This window comes from Hypomesus nipponensis, chromosome 21 (assembly GCF_054491055.1).
Source record: "Hypomesus nipponensis isolate SF chromosome 21, ASM5449105v1, whole genome shotgun sequence".
Taxonomy (NCBI): Eukaryota; Metazoa; Chordata; class Actinopteri; order Osmeriformes; family Osmeridae; genus Hypomesus; species Hypomesus nipponensis.
The window spans coordinates 920,001-937,500 of NC_140381.1; the positions used below are offsets into that span (position 1 = coordinate 920,001).

General features: G+C 49.3%; 1 protein-coding gene across 4 annotated transcripts in view; it reads left to right on the top strand.

Annotated features, from left to right (window-relative positions):
* Positions 1-17,500, top strand: part of sdk1a (sidekick cell adhesion molecule 1a) — a 117,360-nt gene that overhangs the window by 71,919 nt on the left and 27,941 nt on the right. For all 4 annotated transcript variants that reach the window (XM_084685066.1, XM_084685067.1, XM_084685068.1 and 1 more), the window contains 8 exons: positions 319-492; positions 2,138-2,274; positions 5,080-5,227; positions 10,481-10,621; positions 10,759-10,940; positions 11,722-11,837; positions 14,388-14,583; positions 15,664-15,762. In XM_084685066.1, coding sequence (XP_084541192.1) covers positions 319-492; positions 2,138-2,274; positions 5,080-5,227; positions 10,481-10,621; positions 10,759-10,940; positions 11,722-11,837; positions 14,388-14,583; positions 15,664-15,762 — 1,193 coding nt within the window. The remainder of the gene's footprint in view (positions 1-318; positions 493-2,137; positions 2,275-5,079; positions 5,228-10,480; positions 10,622-10,758; positions 10,941-11,721; positions 11,838-14,387; positions 14,584-15,663; positions 15,763-17,500) is intronic.

Here is a 17,500-nt window from a genome sequence, read left to right on the forward strand (position 1 = left end):
ATAGATTGAATAATTTTGCGATTAATTGCGATTAATCACGATTAATCGTATGACATATGCAATTAATCGCAATTAATCATATGAAATAATGTGATTAATCGCGATTAAATATTTGTATCGCTTGACAGCCCTAGTATTAATATCATGTGAGATCCAACAGGTAGTAGGAATGACCTGGCCCAAACAGAATACGCGGGAGCAAAATTCCGACGCAAAAAATGTGAAAAAAATCTGCATATTACGTTTGGGCCTGGTAATGAATAAGTACTTTATACTTATGGTGTGTGTGCTGTATGCGGGTGTGTGTGTGTGCTCCAGTTACCAGTGGCTGCGTGGAGGTGCAGTTCTGCAGCCGTCCTCTGGAGGGCGTGTGTCTGTGAGCGAGGGCTCTCTCACCATCAGCCACACCTGGTCAGGTGACATCGGAGACTACAGCTGCACAGTGAGCTCTGCTGCTGGGAACACTTCCCACTCTGCTAGGCTGGAAGTCATGTACGTACTCTCTCCTCCTCTCCTCTCTCCTCCCCTCCTCGGTCCTCCTCTCCCCTCCTCTCCTCTTCCCCTCCCCTCCTCTCTCCTAATCTCCCCCCCTCCCCTCCTCTCCTCTCTCCTGATCTCCTCCTCTCCTGATCTCCTCTCCTCCTGTCTTCCTCTCCTCTCCTTCAGTTGTTGAGGTTAAATCATCTTTGACCAAATGCATGCCTCTGCAATTAGAATAGTATTGAATTAGAAATTATTGTGTGTGTGTGTGTGTGACCCTGTTCACTTAAGACGTGAATAGGCCCACCACACACTCCCTCTCTCTCATTAAACTGCATATGAGGGAATCCTTCACGTTGTGCTATTACATATTTATAGTGGATCTATTATATATTAATGGGTATCAGTTATGATTTGTTAATACAATGACTGTTGGACCATGATTTCATTTCCTCCTGAATTATACAGAGATAGAAGGTTACACGTGTCAAACACACACATAGACACACACACACACATAGACACACACACACACACACAGACATCAACACACCTAGACACATAGACACACAAAGGCACACAGGCACAGATACACACAGACACACTCAAGTACATAGCATTGGAGAGGACCTGATGAGTGTGTGTCCGTGTGGGCCAGTGCTGAAGTGAATGGGCCTATAGTTTGATTAGTGATGTTAAAACATTGGCCAGAAAGCAGCTAGCAGTTAGCTGGCTAAAGGCTGCCCAGAGAGTCTTCCTGTTGGAACCCCGAGCAACCATAGCAACCAATTACGGCTTCCTACAACATGCTTCAACAGTTCAATTTTATTCGGAAAACAAATTAAACACACACACCAGTCAACAATAAATCAGGTTTATATAAATATATTTTCTCAAATACATTTGAATAATAAAAATTAACAAAAATCTAAACTTGCCTGGGTGGGCCAGTGAGTAATGTGGGCGGGCCAGTGAGTGATGTGGGCGGGCCAGTGAGTCATGTGGGCGGGCCAGTGAGTGATGTGGGCGGGCCAGTGAGTGATGTGGGCGGGCCAGGAGTAATTTGGGCGGGCCAAAGCCGCCCTGAACAATTACTGGCTACGCGCTTGATGTGTGTGTGTGTGTTAGGGTCAGACAGGCTAAGTGTGTGATGAGCAGCTAGTTTCTGAGTGAGTAATTACCAGCAGGTAACTGGATCTAATGCTGCTGAGAGAGAGAGAGACACACACAGACACACACACACAGACAACACAGACACACACACACAGACACACACACACAGACACACACACACAGACACACACATCCACACAAACACAGACACACACACACTGACACACACAGACACACACACACAGACACACACACACACACACAGACACACACACACACACACACACTGAAACACAAAGAGCAGGGCAGGATACTGGTAGGACTGCTGCTATGAAGACGTAACCATGTCCTCCTCCTGCAGTGAGCTGCCCCACTCCCCCAGGTCTCTCCATGAGCTGCCTCACTCCCCAGGTCTCTCCATGAGCTGCCCCACTCCCCCAGGTCTCTCCATGAGCTGCCCCACTCCCCCAGGTCTCTCCATGAGCTGCCCCACTCCCCCAGGTCTCTCCACAGCAGTAACCATGTCCTCCTCCTCCTCCTGCAGTGAGCTGCCCCACTCCCCCAGGTCTCTCCAGTCATCTCTGAACGACAGTGACAGTCGCTCCGCCCTCCTGTCCTGGATCCGCCCCTTCGACGGCAACTCCCCCCTGCTGCACTACGTCCTGGAGCTCTCCGAGAACAGTAAGACCATGTTTATTTACATTTTACAGTTATGCATTTAGCAGACACTTTTATCCAAAGCGACTTCCAAGAGAGAGCTTTAGAAAGTGCATAGGTCACTGATAATAACAACAAGATAGCCCCAAAAACATTGAAAGCCAAAACATGAAGCACATATTGAACAACCAAAATAAGTGCCAATGAAAATAACCATAAAAGCATGTAGTTAAACAAGTTACAATTACACAACATGAACCGCTTTAAGTGCAAGTGTACCTGTAGAAAAACAAGCAACAATAAAAACATATCACAGCGAGTACAAAAATGTAAATCAGTTACCACTAACCACAAGATCAACAAGTCTTTAAGCAAGAGTCATTGTGATCCTTGAGGAAACTAACATTGGGTCAAGCAAACCATTCCTAAGTACCGTATGATTATGTGTGTGTGTGTGTGGGGGGTGTGTGTGTAAGAGTGTGTGTGTGTATGGGTGTGTGTATGTAAGAGTATGTGTATGGGTGGGGGGGAGTGTTTGTGTCTAACTGAAAACATCAACAGGAAATGTGTTATTCAACAGGAAATGAAATCATAGTTTTGTCCCTGACTCAGAGCTGGGATGACTGACTCCTACCAGTCGTCTACAGAGGGCCTGTCCACTCCCTATTCAACTCCACTGTACCGTATTTTGTTGCAGTTCCACCAGAGTTCCACTGGGGGTGATCGCGGTCCAGTGCAAAATGAATGGGAGTTTATTAAACTAAACGGCTACATTTGTCTCTTTCATCTGATTGTTATTGAAAAATCTCAGATCTAGTTTGTGCATGTTCAACATGGATTATAGGTCGAAAGTTGAATGAACGAGTACTTATGTCCTTTTGATTTCTTACAGGGTGAGTCGTTGTTGCCCATAACACGCTAGCATTCTGCTAATGAATGCTGATTGGTTAGTGAAGGACTGATACGACCAGAGCTCCCGCTTGATGGCATCCGAAGCTGAATCAGAATGTCGGAGCATTAGCAACATTAGCAACAACATTAGCAAGCCAAAACTCTTTCTAGCATGTGTATTGACAGGGAGAGCCTAACCTGTTAGCTGTGTTGTCGATGCCTCGAGAGTAAAGTGGAAGTAACCAGAGCTTGCCGTAAAGCAGTAGCTCTGGTCGTACGATGTGTATGACGTCAATGACATTTTCAAAGGCTTTTTAGAACAGAAAGGCGACATAAAAAAAATACCCAGCAGTATGTATTGTCTTTGCCTCCCCTTTCGAATGCAACATTCTAATTATTAGACAAAAAATTTTATCCTGAGAAAAGTGGATTTTGAGGAGTATGGCTCCATAGACCTCCATTCATTCTGCACTCACTGGTGAGCACCCTCATTTGGAATCAAAGTGGAACTGCAACCAGTTCAGAACCCAGAAGTTTCCCAAGAGTGACTGTTCTCCCCATATTAGACATTTTCTGCTCTTACCAAGGAAGATACACATGAGGATGTGGGGGGGGGGGGGGGGGGGGTGGAGAGAGGGAAGGACTGAGAGAAAAATAGAGAATGCAAAGACTGATACAGATAAGAAATGTTTCTGTAATTCCACTGTTGCTTGTTTGTGTTGCTTGGTTGTGTTGCTTGGTAATTTAAACTTGTGTTCTTTCATGCCAATAAAGCTCATTGAAATTGAATTCAATTAAATAGAATTGAGGGAGAGAGAGTTAGAGAGAAGAAGGAAGGGATGTATAGAGAGAGGGAGAGCAGTGGGAGGGGAGAAAGACAGGGATGGAGAGAGACAGAGAAGTGGGTTAGGGTTAGCAGCTAAATGTCTGATTGATTTAGGAGCAGACTGCAACCTGACATTGAAGAATGAACCAGGGGTGTCTGCACACTGATTACCTGAGTGTGTGAGTGGGTGTGTGCGTGTGTGGGTATGTGGGTATGTGTTTGTAAGTCAATGTGTGTAATTGTTTGTGTATGTGTGTGTGTGTGGTTGTGTGTGTGTGTGATAGAGTAGATGTTGGGGCTGTGTTTGGTAGAGAGTGGGCTTGTATTAATGCAGTGTGCTATCATCCCTGGCACTAAACTGAATGCACTCCTCTGCCTGGTTCAAATTGTACACACACACACACACACACACACTGCAGCTGTACACAGTGAGTCTAGTGAGTCTATCATAAAGACTATTGCTGCTATTCTAGCTCCATCCATGAGAGAGAGGGAGGAGAGTGAGAGAGAGAGAAGAGAGAGCGAGGAGGGTGAAAGGGAGAAGAGAAGGATGAGGGTGAGAGAAGAGAAAAGAGAGGGAGGAGGGTGAGAGAAGAGAGGGAGGAGGGTGAGAGAGAGAGAAGAGAGAGGGAGGAAGAGAGAAGGAGTGAGAGAGAGAGGGACTTGTCTTTTGTAATTGTTACGTGTTAGAACGTAGAACACGTACAACCTATATTATATTCTATATTCTTATTCAATATGAGATGTGCTCTAAACCCTTCTAACCTAATGTGGTGCATTCTAGAACAGTCTAACCTAATGTGGTGCGTTCTAGAACATTCTAACCTAATGTGGTGCGTTCTAGAACAGTCTAATCTTATGTGGTGCGTTCTAGAACATTCTAACCTAATGTGGTGCGTTCTAGAACAGTCTAACCTAATGTGGTGCGTTCTAGAAAATTCTAACCTAATGTGGTGCATTGCAAATTAGCCTATTGGCTAGAAACCTTTTATGCAACACACCAACACATATTGTTATGGCTTTGACTGAGATAATGATGTACGTAATAATGTGCGCTGCATTGTCCCTGACAAATCACCTAGAACCTTCTAAGATGCTGTGGTGTGTTCCAGACTCCCCCTGGAAGGTGTACCTGCCAGATGTGGACCCGGTGGTGACGCACGTGTCAGTGGGCGGCCTCACGCCTGCCAGGACCTATCAGTTCAGACTTTGCGCTGTCAATCAAGTAGGCCGCGGTCAATACAGTGCTGAGACACAGAGGTGAGGGAGCAAAACACACGCATACATTTACCCAACACGACTAAACACACACACACACACGTACACACACACACGTACACACACACACGTACACACACACCCATGTAAAGAATGAATAGGGTGGATGATGTGTACGTTGCAGTGTGCCAATGTGAAAGCTGTTTGTGTCTAGTGGAGTGTGTGTGGGAAATTTGTTGTGTAGTGGAGTGTGTGTGTTTGTGTGTGGCATTGTTGGTGTCTATTCAAGGGGGTTCCTTTGACAGAATGAAACTCTTTTGTATAGGATTCATTTACTCTGAAATGAGCAATTTATATTCATCAGAACTATACTGTAGGCATGTGTGTGTGTCGGTGTATGTGTGTGTTTCTTTTCTGAATCCTCTATTCATAGGGCCCTTAGTCAAGCACGCCTCAGTGAGGGCACTTACTGTTTCTGTGTCTGCAGAAACAAACAGCAGGTGTAGGAGTAATACTGTGTGTGTGTGTGTGTGTGTGTGTTACTAATAGTGGTAATTATGATGTCTCAGTAATAGAGCAGGAAATGGATTTAAGAGAAAAGAGGAGATAAAAAAAGAGAGAGATGGAGGTAGTGAGAGATGGTTGGGGAGAGAGAGAGGAAGACAGGGAGAGAGAGAGGGAGATGGTTGGGGAGAGAGAGAGGAAGAGAGGGAGAGAGAAAGGGAGATGGTTGGGGGAGAGAGAGGGAGATGGTTGGGGAGAGAGAGGAAGAGAGGGAGATGGTTGGGGGAGAGAGAGGAAGAGAGGGAGAGAGAGAGGGAGATGGTTGGGGGAGAGAGAGGAAGAGAGGGAGATGGTTGGGGGAGAGAGAGGAAGAGAGGGAGATGGTTGGGGGAGAGAGAGGAAGAGGGGGAGAGAGAGAGGGAGATGGTTGGGGGAGAGAGAGGAAGAGGGGGAGAGAGAGGAAGAGAGGGAGAGAGAGAGAGGGAGATGGTTGGGGGAGAGAGAGGAAGAGAGGGAGATGGTTGGGGGAGAGAGAGGAAGAGAGGGAGAGAGAGAGGGAGATGGTTGGGGGGGAGAGAGGAAGAGGGGGAGAGAGAGGAAGAGAGGGAGATGGTTGGGGGAGAGAGAGGAAGAGAGGGAGAGAGAGAGGGAGATGGTTGGGGGAGAGAGAGGAAGAGAGGGAGATGGTTGGGGGAGAGAGAGGAAGAGAGGGAGAGAAAGAGGGAGAGAGAGAGGGAGATGGTTGGGGGAGTGAGAGGGAGATGGTTGGGGGAGAGAGAGGGAGATGGTTGGGGGAGAGAGAGGAAGAGAGGGAGAGAAAGAGGGAGAGAGAGAGGGAGATGGTTGGGAGAGAGAGAGGGAGATGGTTGGGGGAGAGAGAGGGAGATGGTTGGGGGAGAGAGAGGGAGATGGTTGGGGGAGAGAGAGGGAGATGGTTGGGGGAGAGAGGTGTAGGGACTCTTCAGTCACTTTGATCTTTCAGTGCCCACCTGCTATCTTACCATACACTCACTCACACACACACACACACTAACACACACACACACACTCACACATGCACACACAGAACGTACACTCTCTCTCACAGACACACACACACACGTTGATATAAACATTGGATTGCCAAAGGCCTTGCTCACACTATTTCATTTGCTCAAACCAAGGCCAATCTGTCACAGGATACAAACACACATAAATATGTGTGTTCCACTCTAAGTACACACACACACATTGTGGAGAAAACCATCTGTGAGAGAGGTGGGAAGAGAGAGAGAGATAGAGGTAGAGGGGATAGAGAAAGAGAGGTAGAGGAGAGAGGTAGAGAGCAGAGAGAGAGAGAGAGGCAGAAGGAAGAGGTAGAAAAGAGAGAGAGGTAGAGAGAGAGGCAGAGGGGATAGAGAGAGAGAGGTAGAGGAGAGAGGTAGAGAGCAGAGAGAGCGAGGCAGAAGGAAGAGAGAGAGAGAGAGAGAGGTAGAGAGGAGAGAGAGAGAGGTAGAGAGAGAGATAGGTAGAGAAGAGAGAGAGAGGTAAAGAGAAGGAGATGTCAGTCTTTATCAGTAATAAATATACATACTTACATACTACATTGAAGATACAGTACTGTGGGACTGGAAGTACACCCCATGAATCTTCTTTCTCCAAGTCTGAAGGTAAGGTTTGATGTTAACCTGAACAACAGGTGTGGAGGTGATAAAGAGGGCGTGGCTGAGGTGATAAAGGAGGGCGTGGCTGGGGTGATAAAGGAGGGCGTGGCTGGGGGGATAAAGGAGGGTGTGGCTGGGGTGATAAAGAGGGCGTGGCTGGGGTGATAAAGAGGGCGTGGCTGGGGTGATAAAGAGGGCGTGGCTGATGGCACCTTCTAGTGAAATGCTCTGTCTTTAATGGATCTGGAAACAAGTGGCACTAAGGAACGATTTTGAATTAAATTAAATTGAAATGTATTTGAAGTTAATTAAGAGATGAAGAGAATGAGAGATCGTAGATCAACAATCTCTTTGAGATTGAGAGAGAGAAAGAGAGAGAGAGAGGGTGAAGGTGAATGCTATACTGATCAAAGCTGGAGATGATTACCTCCAAATGAAGAAATGTCTTGAAGTGCCAATTATACACTAGCCACACACACACGTTACAATGGCAAAGAGAGAGGAAGGAGAGAGAGTTCCTAAATGACATGATAGTATCTCTGAGGAACTTAGAAACTACCCATTCCGTTTCTCACAGCATCTGTTAGATAACTCTTTGCTTTCAACTCACTCTCTCATCCATTTCTCTCAGAACCTCAATGCACACACACACATACACTAACCACCACCAGGAACACACACACACACTAACAACCACCAGGAACACACACACCAACCACAACCTACACACAACACAGGAACACAGGTAGCCCTCTCTTGTCCTTATGGGTCAGTTTGGATTGAACAGAAAATTATGTCACAGTAGATGACCAGTTGCTAAAGTGGTTTTATTTTTAAATCCAGAAAAATATCCAGTAAAATGAACATTTCATCGAAAACATTTCAGCTGTGGCCCTACAGGGGACCAAGTGTGTGTGTGTGTCCTCATGTTGAAGGGATGCTTTATGAGATTCAAAGACAAATGGAAGCAATTTGCCAGTTTTGCTATACTTGGTAATGGGATTGTGTGTGTGTGACAGAGTATATATGTCTGTTCTAATGTTCACCATCAGTTGCAGTTAAAGTACTGCCTACATACTACAAACTGTGTAGCCATAGTTGAAAGCAATACTGTACGCACACACACACACACATACACTGTCACACACATACACACACACTGTCACACACATACACACACACTGTACGCACACACACACATACACTGTCACACACATACACACACACTGTCATACACATACACACACACTGTACGCACACACACATACACTGTCACACACATACACACACACTGTCACACACATACACACACACTGTACGCACACACACACACATACACTGTCACACACATACACACACACTGTCACACACATACACACACACTGTCACACACATACACACACACTGTCACACACACACACACACACTGTCACACACATACACACACACTGTCACACACATACACACACACTGTCACACACATACACTGTCTTTCTCATTCACACAAGCCCCATTAGCTGTGTGAGTACGTTGGGGTAAGCACACAATGGTGTGTGTGTGGGTGTCTGTGTGTGTTTGTGTGTGTGTGTTGATGCATTGTGTGTGTGTGAGACACCTGATCTCCTGACTGTGTGTAACCTAATGGAAGTTGAGCGCAGCTGTAAAGGCACTGGCCTGTGCCATGCATCTACTGAGCTGTTCCCCCACTCACACACACACACACTGTCACACACACACACACACTGTCACACACACACACACTGTCACACACACACTGTCACACACTTGCATCCACACAGTATCACATCCGCACATTATCACACACTTTCACACACACACTTTCACACACACCATCGCATACACCCAATATCACACCCACTATCTTACACACACACACAAGTGCACGCTCAGAGGACCATGCTAAATAGCTTTTAGAGAAATACTAAGTGAGAGAGAGAGCGGGAGAGAGATAAAGAGTGAGGAGAGAGGGAGAGATGGAGGATAGAGGGAAAGAGGGGGGAGGAGGGAGAGATGGAGGAGAGGGGGGAGAGAGGAGGGAAAGAGGAGGGAGGAGGGAGTGATGGAGGAGAGGGGAGGGAGAGATGGAGGAGGGAGAGAGGAGGGAGGGGACAGAGGGAGAGATGAAGGAGAGAGGGAGAGAGGAGAGAGGGAGAGATGGAGGGAGAGAGGAGAGATGAAGGAGAGATGGAGGAGGGAGAAGGGGGGGAGAGGGAGGGAGAGATGGAAGAGAGAGGACAGAGGGAGGAGAGAGGGAGAGATGTAGGAGGGAGAGAGGAGGGAGGGAGGTAATACATCTGTAAGTGTAATCCATGGAGCAAAAAGGCCATCAGATGTACAAGTCTCTCTTAAGCTGAATGAGTGTGTGTGTGTGGGTCCATATGGTCATGATTATGCAGCTGTGAGCAGCTTATTGGACGACCAGTCCAAACTAACTAAAAAGAAAGAGAGGGAGAGAGTGCGGGATGTACTCATAATCCTCTAATAGTGATTTAACTGTCTGTACTCTGTAGTAGAGAGGAGGGAGAGGAGAGGAGAGGAGAGGGGAGGGGAGAAGAAGAGGAGGAAGAGAGGAGAGGAGAGGAGAGGAGAAGAGAGGAGAGGGGAGGGGGAGGGGAGGGGAGGGGAGGGGAGAAGAGGAGGAAGAGAGGAGAGGAGAGGAGAGGAGAAGAGAGGAGAGGGGAGGGGAGGGGAGGGGAGGGGAGGGGAGGGGAGGGGAGAGAAGAGGAGGAAGTGAGAGGAGAGGGGAAGAGAGAGGGGAGGAGAGTGGAGGGGAGGAGGAGAGAGGTGAGGAGAGAGGGGAGGGAAGGGGAGGAGGAGAAACGGGAGGAGAGAGGGGAGGGGAGGGGAGGGGAGAGGAGGAGGAGAGAGGGGAGGGGAGGGGAGCGGAGGAGAGTGGAGGGGAGGAGAGGAGAGGAGGAGAAGAGAAGAGAAGAGAGGGGAGGGAGGAGAGGAGGAGGGAGGGGAGGAGAGGAGAGAGGGGACCCTTTTACATATCTTTGACTACAGCCACAACAACGATTCTATGTTCAAGGATGGTTCTTTATCAATATGTTGTGTGTGTGCGTGTGTGGTGTATGCGTGTGTGGTGTATGCGTGTGTGTGGTGTGTGGTGTGTGTGTGTGGTCAGGCTCATGCTCAGAGAGGAGGCTCCTAGCGCTCCTCCTAAGAACATCGTGGCCAGTGGACGGACCAACCAGTCCATCATGGTGCAGTGGCAGCCTCCGCCTGAGGCTCAGCTCAACGGGGTCCTGAAGGGCTACGTCCTCAGGTCTGGCTGTGTCTGCACACATTCTCACAGCTTCTGGACAAAATCACATTTGAAAATACTCCTTATCTGGTGTGTGTCCATTCTGGCGTGTCTGTGTATCTGTGTGTGTGTGTGTCTGTGTGTGTGTGTGTGCGTAGGTACCGCCTGGCAGGGCTTCCAGGAGACTTCCAGGAGAAGCAGCTCCCCAGCCCAGAGAGCAGCCACTGTCTGCTGAAGGAGCTGATCATCTGGACCCAGTATCAGATCCAGCTAGCTGCTTACACCGGCGCTGGCCTGGGCCTGTTCAGCTCTCCTGTCACTGAGTACACCCTGCAGGGAGGTAGGACACACACACTCACACACACTCACACACTCACATTTAAATATACACACACTCCTCCTTCCCCTCTCTCTCCCCCTCTCCCCCTCTCTCTCTCTTCCTTTCCCTCTCCTCCTCTCTCTTCCTCTCTCTCTCTCTCTCTCTCTCCTCCTCTCTCCCTCTCTCTCTCTTCCTTTCCCTCTCCTCCTCTCTCTCCCTCTCTCTCTCTTCCTCTCTCCCCCTCTCTCTCTTCCCCTCTCTCTCTTGGCTAAAGCAGGGGATGTAAAGAGCATCCCATAATACTGCAGTGTGTTATCACCATGCCAACATCAGCATAAACCTCTTACACTCTAATCACCATGACCACACACACACACACTCACAGCAGTGTGTACCAGTCTCTGATCATGTTTATGTGTCCCCTCCCTCCAGAGCAGGGAGAGAAGAAGGAGGGGGGAGGGAGGGAGGGCTGGAGGGAGGGAAGGCTGGAGGGAGGGGAGGGAGGGCTTGGAGGGAGGGGAGGGAGGGCTGGAGGGAGGGAGGGCTAGAGGGAGGGAGGGAGGGAGGGAGGGAGGGAAAGAGGGCTGGAGGGAGGGAGGGAGGGCTGGAGGGAGGGAGGGAGGGCTGGAGGGAGGGAGGGAGGGCTGGAGGGAGGGAAAGAGGGCTGGAGGGAGGGAGGGAGAGAGGGCTGGAGGGAGGGAGGGAGGGCTGGAGGGAGGGAGGGAGGGCTGGGAGGGAGGGAGGGAGGGAGGGGGTTTTTAATCCTCATATTCCCATTGTTGTGATGCTGTTCTCCTCCCAGTCCCCACAGCGCCCCCCCAGGATGTCCAGATCCAGGCGGAGAGCTCCTCCTCTCTCAGGTTCTCATGGAAACCCCCACCTCAGCAGTTCATCAACGGCATCAACCAGGGCTACAAGGTCTGTCTGTGTGTGTGTGTGCTCGTCAGTCCCCAACCCTGTTTAGTCTGGGGGTCAGCTCCCAGGATGCACTGCTTCACTTCCATTTAGAGATGACCTCACCAAGCCCTTCGTCTGTTACCTTGGAAACCTGCACACCTGGGAGGGAAGGGGGGGGGGGAGGGGAGAGGGGAGGGGAGAGGGGAGGGGAGGTGGGGGAGGGGAGAGGGGAGGGGAGGGGGGGGGGAAGGGGGGAGGGGTGGAGAGGGGAGGGAGTAATGGGGGAAATAGAAAGAGAGAGAGCAGGAGAGAGGTAAAAAGAAGTAAGGCAAGTTTATTTGTATAGCACATTTCAACAACAAGGCAATTCAAAGTGCTTCACATAAAACCATTAAAAGCATCAAAACAGAGAGCAGAAGAAAACAAGATTTAAAAACAATTATGACACACCTGATTCAAATGAATGGTCATTAACAGGCTTCTGCAGAGCTGGATAACGACCCATTCATTTGAATCAGGATTCAAATTCAAACCCATTCATAGAGAACCACTGCTCTAACCCTTGATACATTCTTCAGGCTGATTTTGTAATTGTCTTGATATGGCCGTTCAGGTTAAGGTCTGAATCCATAACTACACGTAGATGTCTGGCTTGGTTTGTGGTTTTTGACATCAGTGATTGAAGCTGAGCGCTGACTTTCAATCGTTCGTCCTAGGGGCCTTATCTTTATTTAAGTGAAGAAAATTCAGGCACATCCAGTTGTTGATTTTGTCAATGCATTTACCTAGCCCTTGTATGGGATTATAGTCCCCAAGTGATAAAGTTGTGTAGTTTGGTGTGTCGTCAGCATAATTATGATACCACACTGTTGTTTTTCCTAATCTGAGCCATTTACATTACATTTACATTTATTAATTTAGCAGACGCTTTTATCCAAAGCGACTTCCAAAACAGAGCTTTACAAATTGCATAGGTCACTGACAATAACAACAAGATAACCCCAAAGCAGTGTTGTAGAGGGTGAATCTACACGACCGGGAGACCGCAGCAATGTGGACCTGGTAGGATCTTCCCGACAGGTAGGATGAGATCCACTGGAGTGCAATGCCAGTGATGCCCATCTCAGAAAGTCTGGACAGCAGGATCTAGTGGTTAACCATATCAAACGCTGCAGAAAGGTCCAGCAGAATGATGACGGATGACCTCGAAGCCGCTCTGGCAGACTGGAGGGCAGTGGTGACTGAAAGGAGGGCAGTCTCTGTGGGGTGGCTGGTCTTGAAGCCCGATTGGTTGGGGTCAAGCAGGTTGTTCTGAGAAAGAAAGGTAGACAGTTGGTTAGATACAGCACGTTCAATTGTTTTAGAGAAGAAGGGTAGCAGTGATACCGGTGTGTAGTTCTGGAGGATGACAGGGTTAAGGGAGGGTTTTTTGAGTAGAGGGGTAACTCTGGCCTGTTTGAAGGCAGAGGGGAAGGTGCCAGAGGTAAGCCAGTGGAAGCATGTAGATGTTGAACAGAAGAGGCCCCAGTATTGAACCTTGGGGAACACCACACGACATCCTCTCAGCTCTGATCTGGAATTAGCGACAGACACTAAGTATTGTGTTGTTTAATTGTTACTAGTCTACATTTACATGTATTCATTTAGCAGACGCTTTCATCCAGAGCGACTTCCAAGAGAGAGCTTTACACAAGTGCATTTGTCACTGATAATAAAAACAAGACATTGCAAGCAGCCAAAACATGAAGCATACATTGTGAAAACCAAATGCTCTTATGGTTTTTCCCATTGGCACTTATTTTGTTGTTCACAATGTGCTTCATGTTTGGCTGCCCGCAATGTTTTGGTGCTCGTTGTTCTGATCAGTGACCTATGCACTTTGTAAAGCTCTCTCTTGGAAGTCACTTTGGATAAAAGCGACTGCTAAATGAATACATGTAAATGTAAGTATTGTCGGTCCTTCAAGAGTCCGACCCAGACTTTAGTCTGTCTAGTAGGATGGACAGAACAGGACAGCACAGAAGAGAGAAAGAGAGAGGAGGGGGAGAGAGAGAGAGACAGAGAGAGAGGAGGATGGAGAGGAGGAGGGAGAGAGAGACAGAGAGAAAGACAGAAAGAGAGAGTGAGAGAGAATGAGAGAGGAGAAGGGAGAGAGACAGAGAAAGAGAGAAAAAGAGAGAGAGAGAGAGAGAGGAGGAAGGAGAGTGAGAGAGGAGGAGGGAGAGAGAGAGAGGAGGAGTGTGGGTCTCTTCTCTGAACCCACAGGCTCTTATTACCATCACAAAGAACCGGCGTCTCTGAGAGAGCATGCGTGTCACCCCCATGTTTTAGATCAAAAGACAAGATTGAGAGTCAAATAATTCCTTCAGTGGGAACACACACACACACACACTCCCCATTATAGAGTACGTGCATAGACAGACTGTACGAAGTTATTAACTCCTGGTCTTTTCTCCTCCTCCCCTCCTCCCCTCTCCTCCTCCTCTCCTCCTCCTCTCCTCCCCTTCTCCCCTCTCCTCCTCCTCTCCTCCTCCCCCCCTCTCCTCCTCCCCTCCTCTCCTCTTCTTATAGTTACTGGTCTGGCCCGAATTCGCCCCTGACGACATCACCGTGGTAACTATCACCCCTGACTTCCCTGGGTCTCGCCACACAGGATTGGTCAGCGGTCTCAGGAAGTTCACCTGGTACCTAGGCTCCGCCCTCTGCTTCACCACGCCCGGTGATGGCCCACCTAGCCCCGCCCAGCTGCTGCAGACCCACGCTGACAGTAAGACACACATTTACACCAACACACACTCACACGCTCACACAATTGAACACAAAAGCCCCTAGGCAGAGAGACAAGCAATCAACCAACCTGTGATTATTGAGTGGGATATTAGAGGGAACACACACACACAGAGGACAGCTATTGATTGGGTGTGGAGGGGTTAACAGTGGGTGTAATTCTTGTTTGATGATCATGCTGTGTGTGTTTGTCAGCGTGTGTGTGGTGTGTGTGTGTGTGTCAACGTGTGTGGTGTGTGTGTCAGCGTGTGTGGTGTGTGTGTGTGTGTGTGTCATTGAATGTGTCAGATAATAACTGAGTCTATAGGGAGAGAGAAGGGAGGCCTGGAGGGAATGCATCTCTACAGGGTTGTTATGTGTGTGTGTGTGTTAGTCTGTGTGTGTGTTGGTGTGTGTGTGTGTGTGTTAGTCTGTGTGTGTGTGTGTGTGTTGGTGTGTGCATGTTAGTCTGTGTTAGTCTGTGTGTGTGTGTGTGTTGGTGTGTGCATGTTAGTCTGTGTTAGTCTGTGTGTGTGTGTGTGTGTGTTGGTGTGTGCATGTTAGTCTTTGTGTGTGTGTGTGTTGGTGTGTGTCTGTTAGACTGTCTGTGTGTGTGTGTTAGTCTGTGTGTGTGTTAGTCTGTGTGTGTGTGTCTGTGTGTGTGTGTGTGTTAGTCTGTGTGTGTGTTAGTCTGTGTGTGTGTGTCTGTGTGTGTGTGTTAGTCTGTGTGTGTGTTAGTCTGTGTGTGTGTGTCTGTGTGTGTGTGTGTGTGTGTGTGCTTAGTCTGTGTGTGTGTTAGTCTGTGTGTGTGTGTGTGTGTGTGTTAGTCTGTGTGTGTGTGTGTGTGTGTGTGTTAGTCTGTGTTAGTCTGTGTGTGTTGGAGCCCCAGAGAGAAGCTTTGAGGCAGATCAGTCACTTTCAACTCTACTCAACCTCATGGAATAAATAACTCTATAAATAATTCTCTTTTTCTTTGTCCGTGTGTGTGTCTGTATGACTGTGTTTGTGTATGACTGTGTGTGTGTATGACTGTGTGTGTGTGTGTGACTGTGTGTGTGACTGTGTGTGTGTGTGTGTGTAGCTCCTGGTCCAGTGCTCCAGCTGAGTTTCTCGGAGATCCTGGACACATCAGTCCTGGTGAGCTGGGCGGAGCCTAGTGACAGGAACGGCATCATCACAGGTCAGACACTAGAACAGTGGTTCTCAAACACTCCTCTCCCCCTCCTCCCCCCTTCCTCTCCCCCTCCTCTCCCTCTCCCCCTCTCCTCTCTCCCCCTCCCTCTCCCCCCTTCCTCTCCCCCCTTCCTCTCCCCCCTCCTCTCCCTCTCCCCCTCTCCTCTCTCCCCCCCTCCTCTCCCCCCTTCCTCTCCCCCCTCCTCTCCCTCTCCCCCTCTCCTCTCTCCCCCCCCTCCTCCCCCCCTTCCTCTCCCCCCTCCTCTCCCTCTCTCCCCCTCCTCTCCCCCCTTCCTCTCCCCCCTCCTCCTCTCCCTCTCCCCCCTCCTCTCCCCCCTTCCTCTCCCCCTCCTCTCCCTCTCCCCCTCTCCTCTCTCCCTCCCTCCTCTCCTCCCTTCCTCTCCCCCCTCCTCTCCCTCTCCCCCTCTTCTCTCTCCCCTCCTCCTCTCCCCCCTTCCTCTCCCCCTCCTCTCCCTCTCCCCCTCTCCTCTCTCCCTCCCTCCTCTCCTCCCTTCCTCTCCCCCCTCCTCTCCCTCTCCCCCTCTCCTCTCTCCCCCTCCTCCCCCCTTCCTCTCCCCCCCTCCTCTCCCTCTCCCCCCTCTCTCCTCTCCCCCCCTCCTCTCCCTCTCCCCTCTCTCCCTCTCTCCCCCCTTCCTCTCCCCCCCCTCCTCTCCCTCCTTCCCTCTCCCCCCTCCTCCCCCCCTCCTCTCCCTCTCCCCCTCTCCTCTCTCCCCCCTTCCTCTCCCCCCCTCCTCTCCCTCTCCCCCCTCCTCTCCCCCCCTCCTCTCCCCCTCTCCTCCTCTCCCCCCTTCCTCTCCTCTCCCCCTCTCCTCTCTCCCCCCTTCCTCTCCCCCCTCCTCTCCCTCTCCCCCCCTCCTCTCCCCCCTCCTCTCCCCCTCTCCTCTCTCCCTCTTCCTTCCTCTCCTCTCCCCCTCTCCTCTCTCCTCTAAACTTCAACATGCCCAGTACTCTCCTTGTCTGTCTGTGTGTGTGTGTGACCTATGCACCTTTGTAAAGCTATTTTTGGAAGTCGCTTTGGATAAAAGCGTCTGCTAAATGCATACATGTAATGTGTGTGTGTAACCCATTTATATGACATACGTCACAACAAGACTATCTCACCAACTCAGGCTGTAATATCACTGAACATACCCACACTGTACAAACTCTTACACACACTCCCAGACACACACTTATAGACACACACTCATAGACACACACTCCCAGACACACACTCCCAGACACACACTTATAGACACACACTCCCAGACACACACTCCCAGACACACACTCCCAGACACACACTCATAAGTGTTGTGTGCAGAATGTCCATGTAGTGAAAGTCACCTTGAAGAATCACTCCCATCATGCACCTGGAGAGCTGTGGCAACAGATGAGACAGAGCTTCTCACACACACACACTGACACACACACACACTGACACACACACACACACACCCAGAGACACAGCCTCTGTCCCACACACAAGAGGGGTGTGTGTGTCTGTGGATGTGAGGATGCAGTCACCTTCTGCATCCCTGTTCTTCTGTGGGTGTGTTTGTGTGTACGTGTGTGTGTGTGTTTGCCTACGTACGTAAATATGTGTGTGTGGGTTGTGTGCAGTGTTGGGTGTAACGTGTTACTGTATTTAAATTACTTATCCACCGAAAAAGTAAAGTAAGGGATTACTGTTCATTTTTAGGTAATTTAATTACAGTTACTTGTAATGTACTTGTGTTACATAC